General features: G+C 38.5%; 2 protein-coding genes across 5 annotated transcripts; one reads left to right on the plus strand and one right to left on the minus strand.

Moving 5' to 3' along the window:
• Positions 1–466: 466 nt before the first annotated feature.
• LOC117471294 lies at positions 467–3370 on the minus strand. Of its 2 annotated transcripts, none has more exons than XM_034116178.1 (6): positions 3099–3370; positions 2966–3001; positions 2552–2848; positions 2154–2474; positions 1934–2029; positions 467–1249 (listed from the first exon to the last, which is right to left on the minus strand). In XM_034116178.1, exons 1-6 carry the CDS (start codon positions 3346–3348, stop codon positions 1236–1238), a joined length of 1014 nt encoding a protein of 337 aa, XP_033972069.1. In that variant the 5' UTR covers positions 3349–3370; the 3' UTR covers positions 467–1235. The 2 variants fall into 2 exon arrangements, with proteins under 2 accessions (XP_033972069.1, XP_033972068.1); XM_034116177.1 differs by having other exon boundaries at positions 2552–2854.
• Positions 3371–6797: 3427 nt separating this feature from the next.
• Positions 6798–11197, plus strand: LOC117471293. 3 transcript variants are annotated; one of them, XM_034116176.1, is made up of 10 exons: positions 6798–6849; positions 6947–6982; positions 7094–7390; positions 7468–7788; positions 7913–8002; positions 8224–8248; positions 9701–9777; positions 10047–10074; positions 10282–10349; positions 10913–11197. In XM_034116176.1, the coding sequence occupies exons 1-10, from the start codon at positions 6825–6827 to the stop codon at positions 10963–10965; spliced, it is 1020 nt and encodes a 339-aa protein (XP_033972067.1). In that variant the 5' UTR covers positions 6798–6824; the 3' UTR covers positions 10966–11197. The 3 variants fall into 3 exon arrangements, with proteins under 3 accessions (XP_033972067.1, XP_033972064.1, XP_033972066.1); XM_034116173.1 differs by lacking the exon at positions 6798–6849 and having other exon boundaries at positions 6867–6982; XM_034116175.1 differs by lacking the exon at positions 6798–6849 and having other exon boundaries at positions 6867–6982; positions 10928–11197.
• Positions 11198–15674: the final 4477 nt, after the last annotated feature.

Consider the following 15674-nt stretch of genomic DNA (forward strand, 5'->3'; position numbering starts at 1 on the left):
ATTTTATTCTTAGCCTTCCACATTATTCCACAGAAACAAAAACTGCATGCCTGGTGCTGCGTTCACCAGCAAGGAACAAACACCAAAAAGCCCCCTTCCCCCCTCTTCCCAACCACATTTATAGGAGACTGCCCGCCTTCCCAATCCAACCTGGCCAATCAGGTCATGGTTCTGAAAGCGGAGTGAAGGGTTAAATACAAAATTAAATACTGTTGTCTACATTTAATAAAATCCTAAAGGCTTAAGTAAATTCGTAATTGCATCAACATAAACATTGTACCTTCAAAAACAGCAAGGTCTGCTTAATACGGATAGTTTTTAACCTAATTGACACTCATAAAATCACACATTTCCTGACCAATCACGTCCAAGACTCCACCTACTCATACGGCACATATAAGGAGTACTTTGGAGGCGTGCTCCCCCTTTGAGCACTGGCACAAGATGGCTTCCAGGTCTGAACAAAGGAAATGGTGATTACTTTGTGATTGTGTGTTTTACAGACTGACAAATTCATTTAGATGCATGTTATTAGTTTTTCTATGTAAACTGTTTTTATAACTTTAACTGAAATAAAGACAACTGTGATGAAAACATGTACTACCTTTCTTAACAAACAAATAGTTAAGCCAACATGTTAGTGAGGGAGTGTGTGCGCTTCCTCACACACTCATGCATTCATTCTTGACACTTTCTCTTTGAATGTCATAACCAGATTAGCTGTAGTGAGTCAGAGAGCACAACATGCTATACATATCTGCACTGCTACTAAAAATTCATTTGTGGTTTTCCTGTAAGATGCACCGAAGATATTTACAGAAAAACAGCTAATCTAAAACAATGCAGTATCATATTGCCTTCTAAGCTTTACTATTATAACTTGATTATTTATTTTCTGCCTTGTTCTTGAGCATTGTTAGTAAAGCAAAGAAATCCAAGCAATAACAACCAATTTGATTGGATTTGACTTTATTTCTCACGCTGCCAACTGTGCGCTATATGAGAATAGTGCACAATAAGGATTTGACAGGACCTTAAGCCCTAAAAATGTGTGAGTTGGCACACATCTGATCAAAGTCATCGAACTCATCATCCTCATCTACATGTTAGAAAACAGTCATCTACTTGCCTTTAATGGGCTAAGCTACTTGTATAATAACTCAAAGTAGGTTATCTCTGACCTGCAACACTGTACACTCCTTCATGATCAGCAGAGTACGTGAAGTCCTCATCTCCTAGGTTCTGATACCTGAGGAAAATAGTAGTATTTAAAAAAAGAAAAGTCTGTTTATTTTGCAAATCATTATTTGTTATGTGGTGGTACTAAACCGCTAAAGTATGACACGATAAATTATTACTTGCCACCAAAAATAACACGTAATATATAATTAGTATTAAAATATGTTATGTTCTTACTCTTTCTCCTGCTGAGTGATACAAATGTTTATCTAATTTTTTTTAATTGTGACTATATATTTGTAAATGTAATGCTGATCAACAATTGTTTATAATATATTTGTTTAGCACTTTTCTTACAGAAGTCATAGTGCTTTGACAACAAGACATTAATAACCTAATTGACAAAATATTTGGAGCTACTATTCTTCTTCAGGAGTTAGTATGATCACATGATTGCATGTAAAAGTCTTAAAAAAAATGTTGAAGACAAATATGGAGGCGTTGCAAATTAGAGGACATTTTGTAATCAAAGTAGCCTCCTGAAATAGGAAAAAATAAACATAATTTGAAAGTAAAATAAAGCATGTGTACTGTATGTTGAGGTTCATAACGAGATAACAAGCTAGTGTCATACAGAATATAAGTTATATATGAATACTAATAACAGATCTGTTGTTAAGCTGGTCAGACAATGATAGCTTTATACTGCAAAAAATGAAGGATTTGCATTTTGATTTCCTTCTGATGTACTGACCTTGTTTGTTGATCCACCACAGACACAGTCCCAGTCCCAGTAATATCATCAGGGCTATCACTCTAAAAGATGCAATCAACCTAAAGATCAAAGTTTCTGGAAAGGAAAAACACACGTCATGGACTTTACTGTTTCAAAATATATGTTTTAACATTGGAGCCATCTAAAGCAAACATCCTTTTTACTGCATTTCTTTACCATAAGCAGCTGACATTCTCACCTTTGACCTCGACTAATACTGCATTATTTCCATACAGTGTTTTCTCGCCCTCTTGGATGCATTTTGATGGCAGCACCACACAGCTGTAATGGCCCGAATCCCTCACCACGGCACCTTCGATGATGAAATTCGCCTCCATCCCGGGGACATTAAATGCTTGCACTTGGAGGATGGTCTCATTTCTCATCAAGTAAGAGTGTATGAGCTGACATTCACCGAGTGTTTGCAGGGGGCCAGAAACGATACACCTGAACGCAACATCGTCTCCCTCGTGGACATCGGACGGCGCAGCTACTGAAATATCTGCAGGGAGAAAATTGGCTGTGCAACAGGAAGGACAAAATGAGTGGAGAGAAATAACGTTGACATGAAGCTTTCATAGGGATAAAAGTCCTTACATATAACCACAATCTCAATGGGCTCTCTTTTCTTGGTTACTTTGGGAGGCAAATCGTCCCTTGTGGAGTAGACACAGCTGTAGTTCCCACTGTGATGAAGACCCACTCTGTGTATGGTGAAGGTGGTTTCATATCGATCTTGCTTCTGTTGCTTTTTCTCGATCCAAAGGTCGCCCTTACATAAATAAACAGTAACCTGGATCTGTTTCTTTTTCCCAAACGTGCTGCAGGTCAAAACAAGGTAGCTGTTCTCGCTTATAGTTTTCTGCTGGGCCAGGATATTCGCAGAAGAAATATCTGTAACTAAATGTAATTGAATTGTTGAAACAGAGACAGTATGGATTAGCGATACAATACAAATCAATCATATTGAGAATGCAGCACACAGAGGGGAACATCTAAATGAAAGCTCACCATTAGTTTGGCTCGTGACCTGGTTTGCGAGAGCCCCTTCAATAAAAGACAAGTTACAAGTAAATCGTTGTACATGCATGCAAACGCTTACTCAATAATAAAAACAAATGAAATCACTTTTAGATGTACTTACACAGAATAATGGTGATCATATTCATGATTTTAAGCAATGTGACACCTATAGTCTCCAGAGCAACTTGTGAGATTCTGTAGAAGACAATAAGGTCTACACCCACAGACAAGTGAAAGAATAAATGTGCAGTAACTATAATGAGCCACTTCCTGTTCATTCTGTGGTATCTTGAGACGCTTGGAAACGTTTTAATCAAATTAAACGCCATCAGGTAAAAAGGGGTCAAAGATTTCCGTCTCTTCTGTTCCATTTCATAGCCAGTTTTTGCAGGACATATTCATTTTGTACATCACACAGTATCTGTTTGGCTGATTTCCTGCCATCCTGCAGATCGGCCACATACAGGCTCTCAGTGAGCTTTAATTAAATTCATTAGCCAGGGGTTTCTTATCAGATGTAGCAGACAGCTAATACTGTCTGTCTGTGCTTCCCCGCCAGCATTCAATTAAATATGGGATGGATTTTCTTGTAATTACATAGCTCGCCATCTGCGCTGATCTTTTTGGTATAGCCTAAAAACAGTGACATCCTGTACTGAGAGCCCATCCAGAGTCTTTTAGCACTGATACTCAGTGTCTGTAGGAAATGGTGTATATTTGGTAGCTTTATATGAAAATATATTTCACCCATAACTGGAGCAAAATGTAAGTAAAAGCATGGCACCACATATCTTTAAAGGGGCCTTATAATGCAAATGTTAAAGGTAGGGTAGGTAAGTTTGAGAAACCGGCTCGAGATACACTTTTTGTTATATTCCATGGAATGCTCTTAACATCCCGATAGCAATGAATATCTTAAGTGCTTTGACAAAAAATCCATAAAAAAATGTCATCTGTGGAAGCCGTAATACTGTAAAAAGTACGACCAATCATTTTAGCCGGCCCGGCTAAAATAACTGGATGGCCTACCTGCCTGTCAGCCTTCCATCTGTGCACAAACTTATCTCGTGCCCTCATTGGTCATGTGCGCGTTCGTGTGTGTTGGAGGAGGGGCTCTATAAGGAAGTGGCAGATTTTCTCCGGTTGTGTATTTTCAAATTCTAGCGATCTCGAGCCGGTTTCTCAAACTTACCTACCCTACCTTTAAGGTTCACATTTGTATGTTGTGCCTCTGTGACATGTCTCCATGCATTAATGTTATAAAAGCTCTTTATTTTTCTCATACTGCCTGTGCTGCAGAACCTCTTTTCACCCTCTGTCTGAAATCAGAGCCCAGTCTGCTCTGATTGGTTAGCTGGCCGGCTCTGTTGTGATTGGTCAAACGCTTAGAGATGTCCCGCTCCTTAGCCTATCAACCTACAATGTGTTTGAGCAATAGCCAGAAGCGCATGTCCCCCTCTGCAGGGAACTTTGTGATTTTCACCTTTGCAGATAATTTACATGAAGAAAAACCTATATCACACTACAGGAAAGGGGAAAACCCAAAAAGCATAATAGGGCCTCTTTAATACTTTCACTGATTTGAAACAAACTGACATGTGCTTCTCTCGTACTCCAGGTGGTTAGAGACTGGAAATGTGTAGCCCAGGTCCTGGATCGAGTGTTTCTTTGGGCCTTCCTCGTGGTGTCGATCCTGGGCTCTGCGCTCCTCTTCATTCCTGTTATTTACAAATGGGCCAGCATAATCGTCCCTAACCATGCTGGAAGTACCCTCTAAGCAGGAGGCAAAGCACATCAACATGTCGTTATGGGTCATATCTGACATTTTTAAGACTGAGATACTTTGATTACCGCATAGATATGGTCCTACTCGGCCAACTACATTCAGGCTGACAGATCCGCCAGAGATAAAGCTGCAGATTTGAGGCCTCGTTTGCTGAGTGTATCATTCAAATACTTTTTTTTGTTTATAAGAGTTTTTATTCTGTATTTCCAAGTGTAAAGATAAATTCATAATTTGAACAATCTCATCATTTGGACATCATTTAAACCATCTCATAATTTAAACCATCTCATCATTTAATACAAGATTTGCATATGGGGGTGGGTCCTCTTGTTCTGTTAGCATTTGAAACTGTTCCCTCATGAGAAATTGACCCTGAACGTGTTCCCTGGAAAGGGCTGTGGTGATCACAGTTTCATCGGTTTGCTAGGGTGCGGATACATGGAATGCAACAACAACCACACAGTACTAGTATTGAAATCACTCCTGACATAGCCCTCATCCCATTCAATACCAGAGTCTTATATTTACCCAACAGACCATCTAAGAAATATCCTAGGAGGTTTTTCTCTATTCCACTGTTGTCTGCTAACTCAAGTGCAGTCATAAAGTCCCTGATAAGGTGTAAAAGCCGGTGGAATATCATTAACTTTTGTGACTGGATACATCTGATGCAATGTCGACACAATCTGCTGGGGATTTTTAGTCATAGAGTTTATACATACACAGCTGTCCTCGTGGGTCATTGTGGGCAAATTCAGGACACCATGAGTTATCATCTGGCCGTCCCCAAGCATGAATACACCCATAGACGTCATGGCCTGTTGCGTCTTGCATCCCTCCACAAATAACTACATCACACAAATCAAGACTGACCGTAACCGCTTCACCTCTGGGAATGAGTATTTCTAACCCCTCCTCCTGTTGCTCAGCTGATCTTTTGGATCGCAGCCCTTCCGCCTCACGGGCAGCGGCGGCGAGGGCGATGGCGTGGCTCGTCACCATGACGACCATTACAGCACCCCCCCCCCCACAGTTCCATGAGATACAGGAAACAATCCTGTCATCCCAGGAACAGTGTCTTGCGCTCCATTCAGCGCTGCAGGAACTCCTGTTGAAAAAGGCATTTCCAGGGTTTTGTGTACTTCCCTTACATAATGACAGCACTATGTAACACACGCCCTTCTATTGGCTAGCGCTCCAACACATTGTGTTGGGGCGGGACATCTCTAAGCGGTTGACCAATCACAACAGTCGGCCAGCTAACCAATCAGAGCAGACTGGGCTGTGGTTTCAGACAGAGGGTGATGATTCTGCACAGGCAGTATGAGCAAAATAAAGACCTTTTGAACATTAAAGCATAGAGACATGTCACAGTAGAGGCACAAAATACAAATGTGAACCTTAAAATTAGCATTATAGTGCCACTAAAGTGTTGCTCCAGAAATGGGTGAAATGCACATTTTTCATATAAATCTACCAAATATACACCATTTCCTACAGACACTGTGAGTATCAGTGCTAAAAGACTATAACTGGATGGGCTCTCAGTACAGGATGTCACTGTTGGATTATTATTAGGCTATACCAAAAAGATCAGCGCAGATGGCGAGCTATGTAATTACAAGAAAATTCAGCCCATATTTAATTGAATACTGGCGGGGAAGCACAGACAGACAGTATTAGCTGTCTGCTACATCTGATAAGAAACCCCTGGCTAATGAATTTAATTAAAGCTCACTGAGAGCCTGTATGTGGCCGATCTGCAGGATGGCAGGAAATCAGCCAAACAGATACTGTGTGATGTACAAAATGAATATGTCCTGCAAAAACTGGCTATGAAATGGAACAGAAGAGACGGAAATGTTTGACCCCTTTTTACCTGTTTAATTTTGGATTAAAACGTTTCCAAGCGTCTCAAGACACCACAGAATGAACAGGAAGTGGCTCATTATAGTTACTGCACGTTTATTCTTTCACTTGTCTGTGGGTGTATACCTTTTTGTCTTCTACTGGGTCTCACAAGTTGTTCTGGAGACTATAGGTGTCACATTGCTTAAAATCATGAATATGATCACCATTATTCTGTGTAAGTACATCTACAAGTGATTTCATTTGTTGTTATTATTGAGTAAGCGTTTGAATGCATGTACAACGATTCACTTGTAACTTGTCTTTTATTGAAGGGGCTCTCGCAAACCAGGTCACGAGCCAAACTAATGGTGAGCTTTCATTTAGATGTTCCCCTCTGTGTGCTGCATTCTCAATATGATTGATTTGCATTGTATCGCTAATCCATGCTGTCTCTGTTTCAACTCAACTCAATGTTACAGATATTTCTTCTGCGAAGATCCTGGCCCAGCAGAAAACTATAAGCGAGAACAGCGACCTTTATTTGACCTGCAGCGCGTTTGGGAAAAAGAAACAGATCTCGGTTACTGTTTATTTATGTAAGGGCGACCTTTGGATCGACAAAAAGCTACAGAAGCAAGATCAAAATGATACCACCTTCACCATACAGAGAGTGGGTCTTCATCACAGTGGGAACTACAGCTGTGTCTACTCCACAAGGGGAGATTTGCCTACCAAAGTAACCAAGAAAAGAGAGCCCATTGAGATTGTGGTTATATGTAAGGACTTTTATCCCTATGAAAGCTTCATGTCAACATTATTTCTCTCCACTCATTTTGTCCTTCCTGTTGCACAGCCAATTTTCTCCCTGCAGATATTTCAGTAGCTGCGCCGTCCGATGTCCACGAGGGAGACGATGTTGCGTTCAGGTGTATCGTTTCTGGCCCCCTGCAAACACTCGGTGAATGTCAGCTCATACACTCTTACCTGATGAGAAATCAGACCATCCTCCAAGTGCAAGCATTTAATGTCCCCGGGATGGAGGCGAATTTCACCATCGAAGGTGCCGTGGTGAGGGATTCGGGCCATTACAGCTGTGTGGTGCTGCCATCAAAATGCATCCAAGAGGGCGAGAAAACACTGTATGGAAATAACACAGTATTAGTCGAGGTCAAAGGTGAGAATGTCAGCTGCTTATGGTAAAAAGAAATGCAGTAAAAAGGATGTTTGCTTTAGATGGCTCCAATGTTAAAACATATATTTTGAAACAGTAAAGTAAATCGTGTGTTTTTCCTTTCCAGAAAGTTTGATCTTTAGGTTGATTGCATCTTTTGGAGTGATAGCCCTGATGATATTACTGGGACTGTGTCTGTGGTGGATCAACAAACAAGGTCAGTACATCAGAAGGAAATCAAAATGCAAATCATTAATTGTTTGCAGTATAAAGCTATCATTGTCTGACCAGCTTAACAACAGATCTGTTATTAGCATTCATACAGTATATAACTTATATTCTGTATGACACTAGCTTGTTATATCGTTAGAACCTCAACATATACAGTAAAAATGCTTTATTTTACTTTAAATAAAGTTTTTTTTGTTCCTATCTCAGGAGGCTACTTTGCTTCCAACTCATGGTGAGTAAGAAATCATTTTTCATTACTATGTTTAGTGGATTGTGCTTGGAGACATTGTTTTAGATGCTTGATGTTTACAGTGAATTTAAGTATACTGAATACACGCCTAAATTCAGCCGCTCATCTGTCATTCTGAGTTGATTCAAGTGTTTGTCCTACAGCTGCGTTTGACACTGTTGACCACAACATATTACTAGACCGACTAGAAAACTGGGTGGGACTTTCGGCAACAGTTCTAAATTGGTTTGAGTCCTACTTAAAGGACAGAAAATGTTTTGTTTCTATAGGTAAATACACATCTGAGTTGACAAATATGACATGTGGGGTACCTCAAGGCTCCATCTTGGGGCCTCTTCTCTTTAACATCTACATGCTACCACTGGCTCAGATAATGAAAAACAACAAAATAAGTTACCATAGCTATGCGGATGACACACAAATTTACGTAACAATTTCACCAGGAGATTATGCTCCAATTCAAACACTGAGTAAGTGCATTGAACAAATCAATGACTGGATGTGTCAGAACTTTCTCCAATTAAACAAAGATAAAACTGAGGTAATGGTTTTTGGAGCCAAGGCAGAACGTATAAAAGTTAGCGCTGCGCTTCAGTCTGCAATGTTCAAAACAACAGATAAAGCCAGAAATCTAGGTGTAGTCATGGACTCTGACCTGAGTTTCAACAGTTACATTAAAACAGTTACTAAATCAGCCTACTATCACCTAAAGAACATATCTAGGATTAAAAGACTAATGTCACAGCAGGATTTGGAAAAACTTGTCCATGCTTTTATCTTCAGTAGACTAGACTACTGCAATGGTGTCTTTACAGGCCTCACTAAAAAATCTATTCGAAAGCTGCAGCTAATTCAGAACGCCGCTGCTCGAGTCCTCACTAACACTAAGAAAGTGGATCACATCACTCCTGTTCTGAAGTCCTTACACTGGCTTCCTGTGTGTCAAAGAATAGATTTCAAAATATTGTTGCTGGTTTATAAAGCTTTGAATGGTTTAGGCCCAAAATACATGTCTGACCTACTGCTAAATTATGAACCATCCAGAACTCACAGGTCTTCAGGGACTGGTCAGCTTTCTGTCCCCAGAGTCAGAACTAAACATGGAGAAGCAGCATTCAGTTATTATGCTCCAAATATCTGGAACAAACTCCCAGAAACCTGCAGGTCCGCTGCAACTCTTACTACTTTTAAATCCAGGCTGAAGACTTTTCTTTTTGCCGCTGCTTTTAATTGAACTATTCACATCTTAAACTGCACTGTAACTTTTATCCATGTATTTTTTCTTTTAATGTTTCTTTTATTATCTTTTCTTTTTAATGACTGATTTTAAATGCCATTTTCATAATGTCTTCCATTTTTGTAAAGCACTTTGAATTGCCTTGTGTTGAAAGGTGCTATATAAATAAACTTGCCTTGCCTTGCCTTGCCTTACAGTGTAGCGGACCAGCAGGCGGACATGACGGAGGAACGGCAGGTGCAGAGAGAGGGAGAGGATCTGGACGCACAATTTGGTAGGTTGAAAATGGACTTACCGTAAAGGCAGACTCTGGAGAGATGGTAATGAAATGATGATGACTTAGAAAGAAAACATAATGTAGCTACTTTCTGGTCTCTTTAATGATAAAATGCCCTCCATACTTGTCTTCAAAAACATTTTAAAGATTTTATAAGCATTCATGTGATCATCACAACTCCTGAAGAAGAGTAGTGGCTTAATTAGTCACAATTCAAAAAACTAATGTATGACTTTTTTTATTTGTCCTTTTTTCCGATTAAATAGACTCTTTCAGCATGGAGCAGGACGAAGAGTAAGAACATAACATATTATTACAAATGATATTTTACGTGTTATTTTTTTCATGGCAAGTAATTATTTATTGTGTCATACTTAGTATATCACCATATAACAAATAATTATTTGCAAAATAAACTGACTTTTAAAACTTTTTAAAAATAGTTATACTTATATTTTATTTTGTCTGCATTCTTAATACAAAGACTTTGATTTTCCTCAGGTATCAGAACCTAGGAGATGAGGACTTCACGTACTCTGCTGATCATGAAGGAGTGTACAGTGTTGCAGGTCAGAGATAACCTACTTTGAGTTATTACATAAGTAGTTTAGCCTATTAAAGGCAAGTAGATGACTTTCTTTTCTAACATGTAGATGAGGATGATGATGAGTTTGATGACTTTGATCAGATGTGTGCCAACTCACACATTTTTTAGGGCTTAAGGTCCTGTAAAATCCTTATTGTGCACTATTCTCATATAGCGCACAGTTGGCAGCGTGAGAAATAAAGTCAAATCCAATCAAATTGGTTCTTATTGCTTGGATTTCTTTGCTTTTCAACAAGAATAAGGCAGAACATAAATAATCAAGTTATAATAGTAAAGCTTAGAAGGCAATATGATACTGCATTGTTTTAGATTAGCTGTTTTTCTGTAAATGTCTTCGGTGCATCTTACAGGAAAACCATAAATGAATTTTTAGCAGCAGTGCAGATATGTATAGCATGTTGTGCTCTCTGACTCACTACAGCTAATCTGGTTATGACATTCAAAGAGAAAGTATCAAGAATGAATGCATGAGCGCCATCATTTACCCCAGAGCCCGCTATTAACCTGTGAACTTCTTTATCACAGAGGATCCACCTGCAGGACCGGTGTATGCCATGTCATCCAGAGCTCTCCCCTGATTGAACTGGAACACCAGCCTGTGATGCCCCCCTTTGGTTCAGTCACATTTGAAATTAATGTTAATCTTTAAATTGGATGAAGGAACTTGTTTTTTGAAAGTACAGTGCCTCATAAACATCTAAATGTGAAATTATTTTCTAATTGATAATCAATAAAGCAGGAGTAGAATACAAATAAATTAAATAAGTGTAAACTTCTTCCCACCCCTTTTCGGATGTGTAATTAAGTAGATCATTTGTTTATACATAACTTAGAATCAGTAATATTTTTGAATATCAATTTGACACTGCTTAATTTTGTATTGTATAATAATTCTCATGTTAAATGTTTGTATTATTGTTTTACACATTCGAAATAAATCTAATAAAATAAAAAAACCACATCGATCCTTTCTGTATTTGAGAGGGGTTACATTACCTTTTGTATATATTACATAAGTGAATATTTGAAAAAAGAGTGAGTGCTAGCCAATAGAAGGGCGTGTGTTACATAGTGCTGTCATTATGTAAGGGAAGTACACAAAAGAGTCCAATGAAGGCGTTTCAGGCAGGGGGGGAGAAACTCCTTCTGGAGGGAACTTTGAGATTTTAGCCATTTACAAACACAAAAACCTATATACCATATAACACACTACAGGCAAGGGGTAACCCTCCCCCAAAGCATAATAGGGCCTCTTTAAGTACTTGTGAGAATTGAACCCTTACCCCCAACAGAAGCAGACTTGTGGTGTACGCACTGATTTGTTAAGAGGCAGTGCAGAAATGGCAGCAAATTGTATTTTGGCCAGGAAGGATGATTGGATGAAGAAAAGAGAGGAATCCTATAAGGCCCTTCATCACTTTTCATACTCTCTATATTGATTGTGATCCAATAAGCTGAGTTAGCTCCAAGGGGGCACAAAGGAGGTGGTACAGAGTAATAAACAGAGCCTCGGTGGCCTTCTTGGAATCACTTCAACATCCCACATCTTCTGTTTCCTGTGTCAGAAATGCTGGTAGTGTAGACAAATCCACTGACACAACAGATTTCCAATATAAATCCTTTATCGAACTTTCTAAAAGATTTATTTACAGAAATATGCAGAAGTAACGTGTATATGTACATTTTTGTTTTGTTTTCACACTTTCAGGGCATTTTAAATATCCAATGTCAGAATTTTCACAGCAATTTTTTAATGTCACCCTTTCCAGGAGGTCATGCTATCCAGGTCAAACAGCATGTCATGTCTTAAACGCATAAAGTACTAGCATAAATAAAGTATTAAACCTGGAAAAGGGTGGAATGGGTGACATGTCTCTTTAAAATATTCAGAAAGTATCATTTGTAGTAGCAAAGAGTTACCACATGATGTCACTGTTTTAACATCCTTGCTTGGTTCTCAGAAACATTGAAATCCAGATGTTATTTTCATCTCCATGGACACATATATTGAATATTTGGTATGGCACTCAAGGTGGACCAAGGTACGTTTTAACCGTTTGTTTTTTAGTTCTAATTGAAAAAAAAAAAGAAGCAGAAACGGGTCGTTTTTTTGTTTTTCAATTTTGCCCCAAAACGAAAAAACGGAAATTCAGCTCGTTTTTTCCTTTTTCTGTTTCTAACGGACCATCCACACAGCAGCGTTAAAAAAATCTTGTAACGCGAAGTGAATGGGCAGAAGCGTTTCAAGATTTTTTTAACGCTGCTGTGTGGACGGTCCGTTACTGTTAAAACAAGTATACCACTCAATGTTTTGTTTCCATAGGTGGGTGGGTCTCCAGTGCCTCCTTGCTTCTGATTGGCTAGTTTACCCTATGCTTGCGCTGTACTCTTCAAAATAAAGGTTCATACTCTTTGCCTAGACAGTGCAGTGCGTGTTTGCACGAATATACATTGAATACTGTATATGGCTACATGCAAAACATACAGAAGACAGTCTGTCCGTGTGTGGGTGTGTATGTGTGTGCGCGTCTGTTGGTCTGTCTGTCTGTCTCGCGATCTGTCTATCTGGCTGTCTGTCTTGCACTGTCATGAATCCCTATCTTATAAAGTATGAGTATCTCTCTGTTTGATGTTACTGACACTGCTGAATTGATGCGGCCGTATTTCCCGTTTGCGTGGTCAAGTCAGCATCGAGGTTTTTTTCTTCAAATCTATATTAAAATAGCTTGGAGGTTGAGGATTGATAAATACTATTTAGAGTACTTTTACTGTGTACTCTGTCAAACTCCCCTCTCGAGTACAATAATGCATGTTTTCTGCTATCTTTGATGAGAGATAAAATGATGTTCTGCCATAAATTCTTAAGGAGAGTGATACTGTTTGACTCAGTATACTAATTTAACTACACCAAGTACTTTTTCAGGTATTCTTTTTCAAATTCCCCTCCTTAGTACAAGAATGCATCTTAAATAAAAATGTGTCATTCGACTTATATTGTTGGACAGAGTATTTTAAGAGGATATGGTAGACATGATATCAGCACTACTTCCAGTCAGTACTCCAGCAGCAGCTTTTACCCCTTGGGAAATCTTCAGAGAATATCCTGCATAGCTGGTCTATCCTTCAGCAAAGTGACACACCCTGTCACTCTTGTTGGCCTCTTATGATGATGCTGTCTTAACCTTTAACAGCCAGCGCCACCATTTGGTAGAGCACATTTTGTGTTTTGATATCTTGTTGAAAAATAAATAAAGAAGTGTAACTCCATCTGATTCAGCCAGCTCTATCGTTTGGTTGACATGTTATGCACAAAACAACCTCTAGATGTCACTGTGGTTCGAACAGAAAGCCCTTCAGCTAGCTTCCACTGAGAAAGTTGGCATGCTCAAAATCACTCCTGAAGAAATCACTCTTTTTGGTCAACTTTTGTAAGGTAACCATATCAATTTTGACATATTTTAGTGTCAGAGCACTTACTGAACATAATTAGATAACTTGATGCACAAAACATTTTTGTAACAAGGGTGTAATTATTTTTTTGAAAATATGCTCAACCAACCGGGCGAATTGGCCTTCATATTGTAAACTAGCAATACGACTTTTTCAGAGTTTCAGAGATGTTTTCCAATAAAATATGGTAAATAAATGGCTAGATTCATGGTAATATTACTAAATCTAGTACTGCCTTATGAGTCTCAGAGTGAAAGAGCGATAATAATTTATATAGCACCTTTCATGCATGAAATGCAGCCCAAAGTTGCACACACATGAGCAAGTTAGGCCAACACAGGATATAGACATTTGCTGTTAGGCCAGTTGTTTGTTGTTAGGCCAATAATGAAAAACACTTTCCATTACTTTTTTCCATTTCTTTTTTGTTTTACAATTATAATTTATTATTTTTTATGAATATATCTGGTTGTATATATTGCTCATCTTCCATAAAAGAAAAAAATGTGTTTGTGTTTTATTTGAGTTTGATGCATACAAATACTGTACTATATGATGATTGTTGAAAATGCACTTTTGCCAAGGCCAGCTCGACCAGTTGGTAGAGGCTCATAAAAACAAAACTGTGTGGTCAGTAAAAAAAATAAAAATGGTTTGTGGTTATTTGTCCTATTTGATAAAAAATGCAAAGAAATAATTTGTCCATAGATTTCTTCTTGGTCTGGCAATTAAAGGGTTAAAATATGATTATTTATCTGCCCCTAGTTCGTTCCTCGCAGATTCTTCAGTCTCATCAGCCTCATCTTTCCATCAGTCCCAGTCAACGCATCAGCCTCCAGCACACTTTCAGTGTCTGACTCCATAGAGATATTGTCCTGATGCTGTACAGGGGTGATGCCCCATGATCAAAAAATGACCCCTGTAGAGTCTGAGTGCCACTGACCTCTACATGTCACTTGTTAGTTGCTTTTACCTTAAAGCGACTTACATACACTCAATACTGTGGACAATCCTCACAGGAGCTATTTGGGGTGAAGCCCAGGGACACAACGACATGTTGACTGCAGTGGAGATTGAACCAGTCCCCCCTGATCCGAAGATCAACGCACGATCAGCCACAGCCTCCCTAGCCATATTATGTCTCTCATTAATAACCCCTTATAACAATTTTCTTTCCTTTCTTCTCTTTTCTCTTCTCTTGACTGAATTAAAAAGTCCAGTCTTAAAGTAATATTTCAAGTCCTTTTCCTGCACCTTTTTAAGGCTATGTTTGCAATATGTATTCAAAGGTCACTTATTTAAATAAATGAATATCTGAGGTTAGCAAACAGATACTGCCTTTATCTAGAGAGCCAATGACACCCATGAAGAATTGAAAATCTTTTCATCTGCTGTATTAATAAAATTGCCATGTGTTTTCAAATTGAAAATAAGGCACTGTCAGCCCAGAACATTATACAAAATATATATATATTTTAAAAGGGACCCGTAAGACTTAATCAATGTTATATATATAGATCTTTATATAATATCAATATTATAATAAACTTCAACCAAAGTCAATTTCAGGAGTGGTGTTTGACACAGTTTACGTTCAATTTCAACTATTCAACCTTTTTAAATAATTTACTTTAATTTAGAAAAGGTTTTTCTGAGAAAAATACAAGTTTAATAGGACAATGTGGATTTATTTTCTCTCACCTTGTAATTACACAATCAAATAATCTATAATACGGCTTTGGACTTCACTCACCAAACATTTTCTTTTTTTATGTTTTGCATTTGTACTATTTTGTAGTCAATTTGGACAAATATCTTTCGAACTAAAAATATCCTA

Source organism: Trematomus bernacchii, unplaced genomic scaffold (assembly GCF_902827165.1).
Source record: "Trematomus bernacchii unplaced genomic scaffold, fTreBer1.1, whole genome shotgun sequence".
NCBI lineage: Eukaryota > Metazoa > Chordata > Actinopteri > Perciformes > Nototheniidae > Trematomus > Trematomus bernacchii.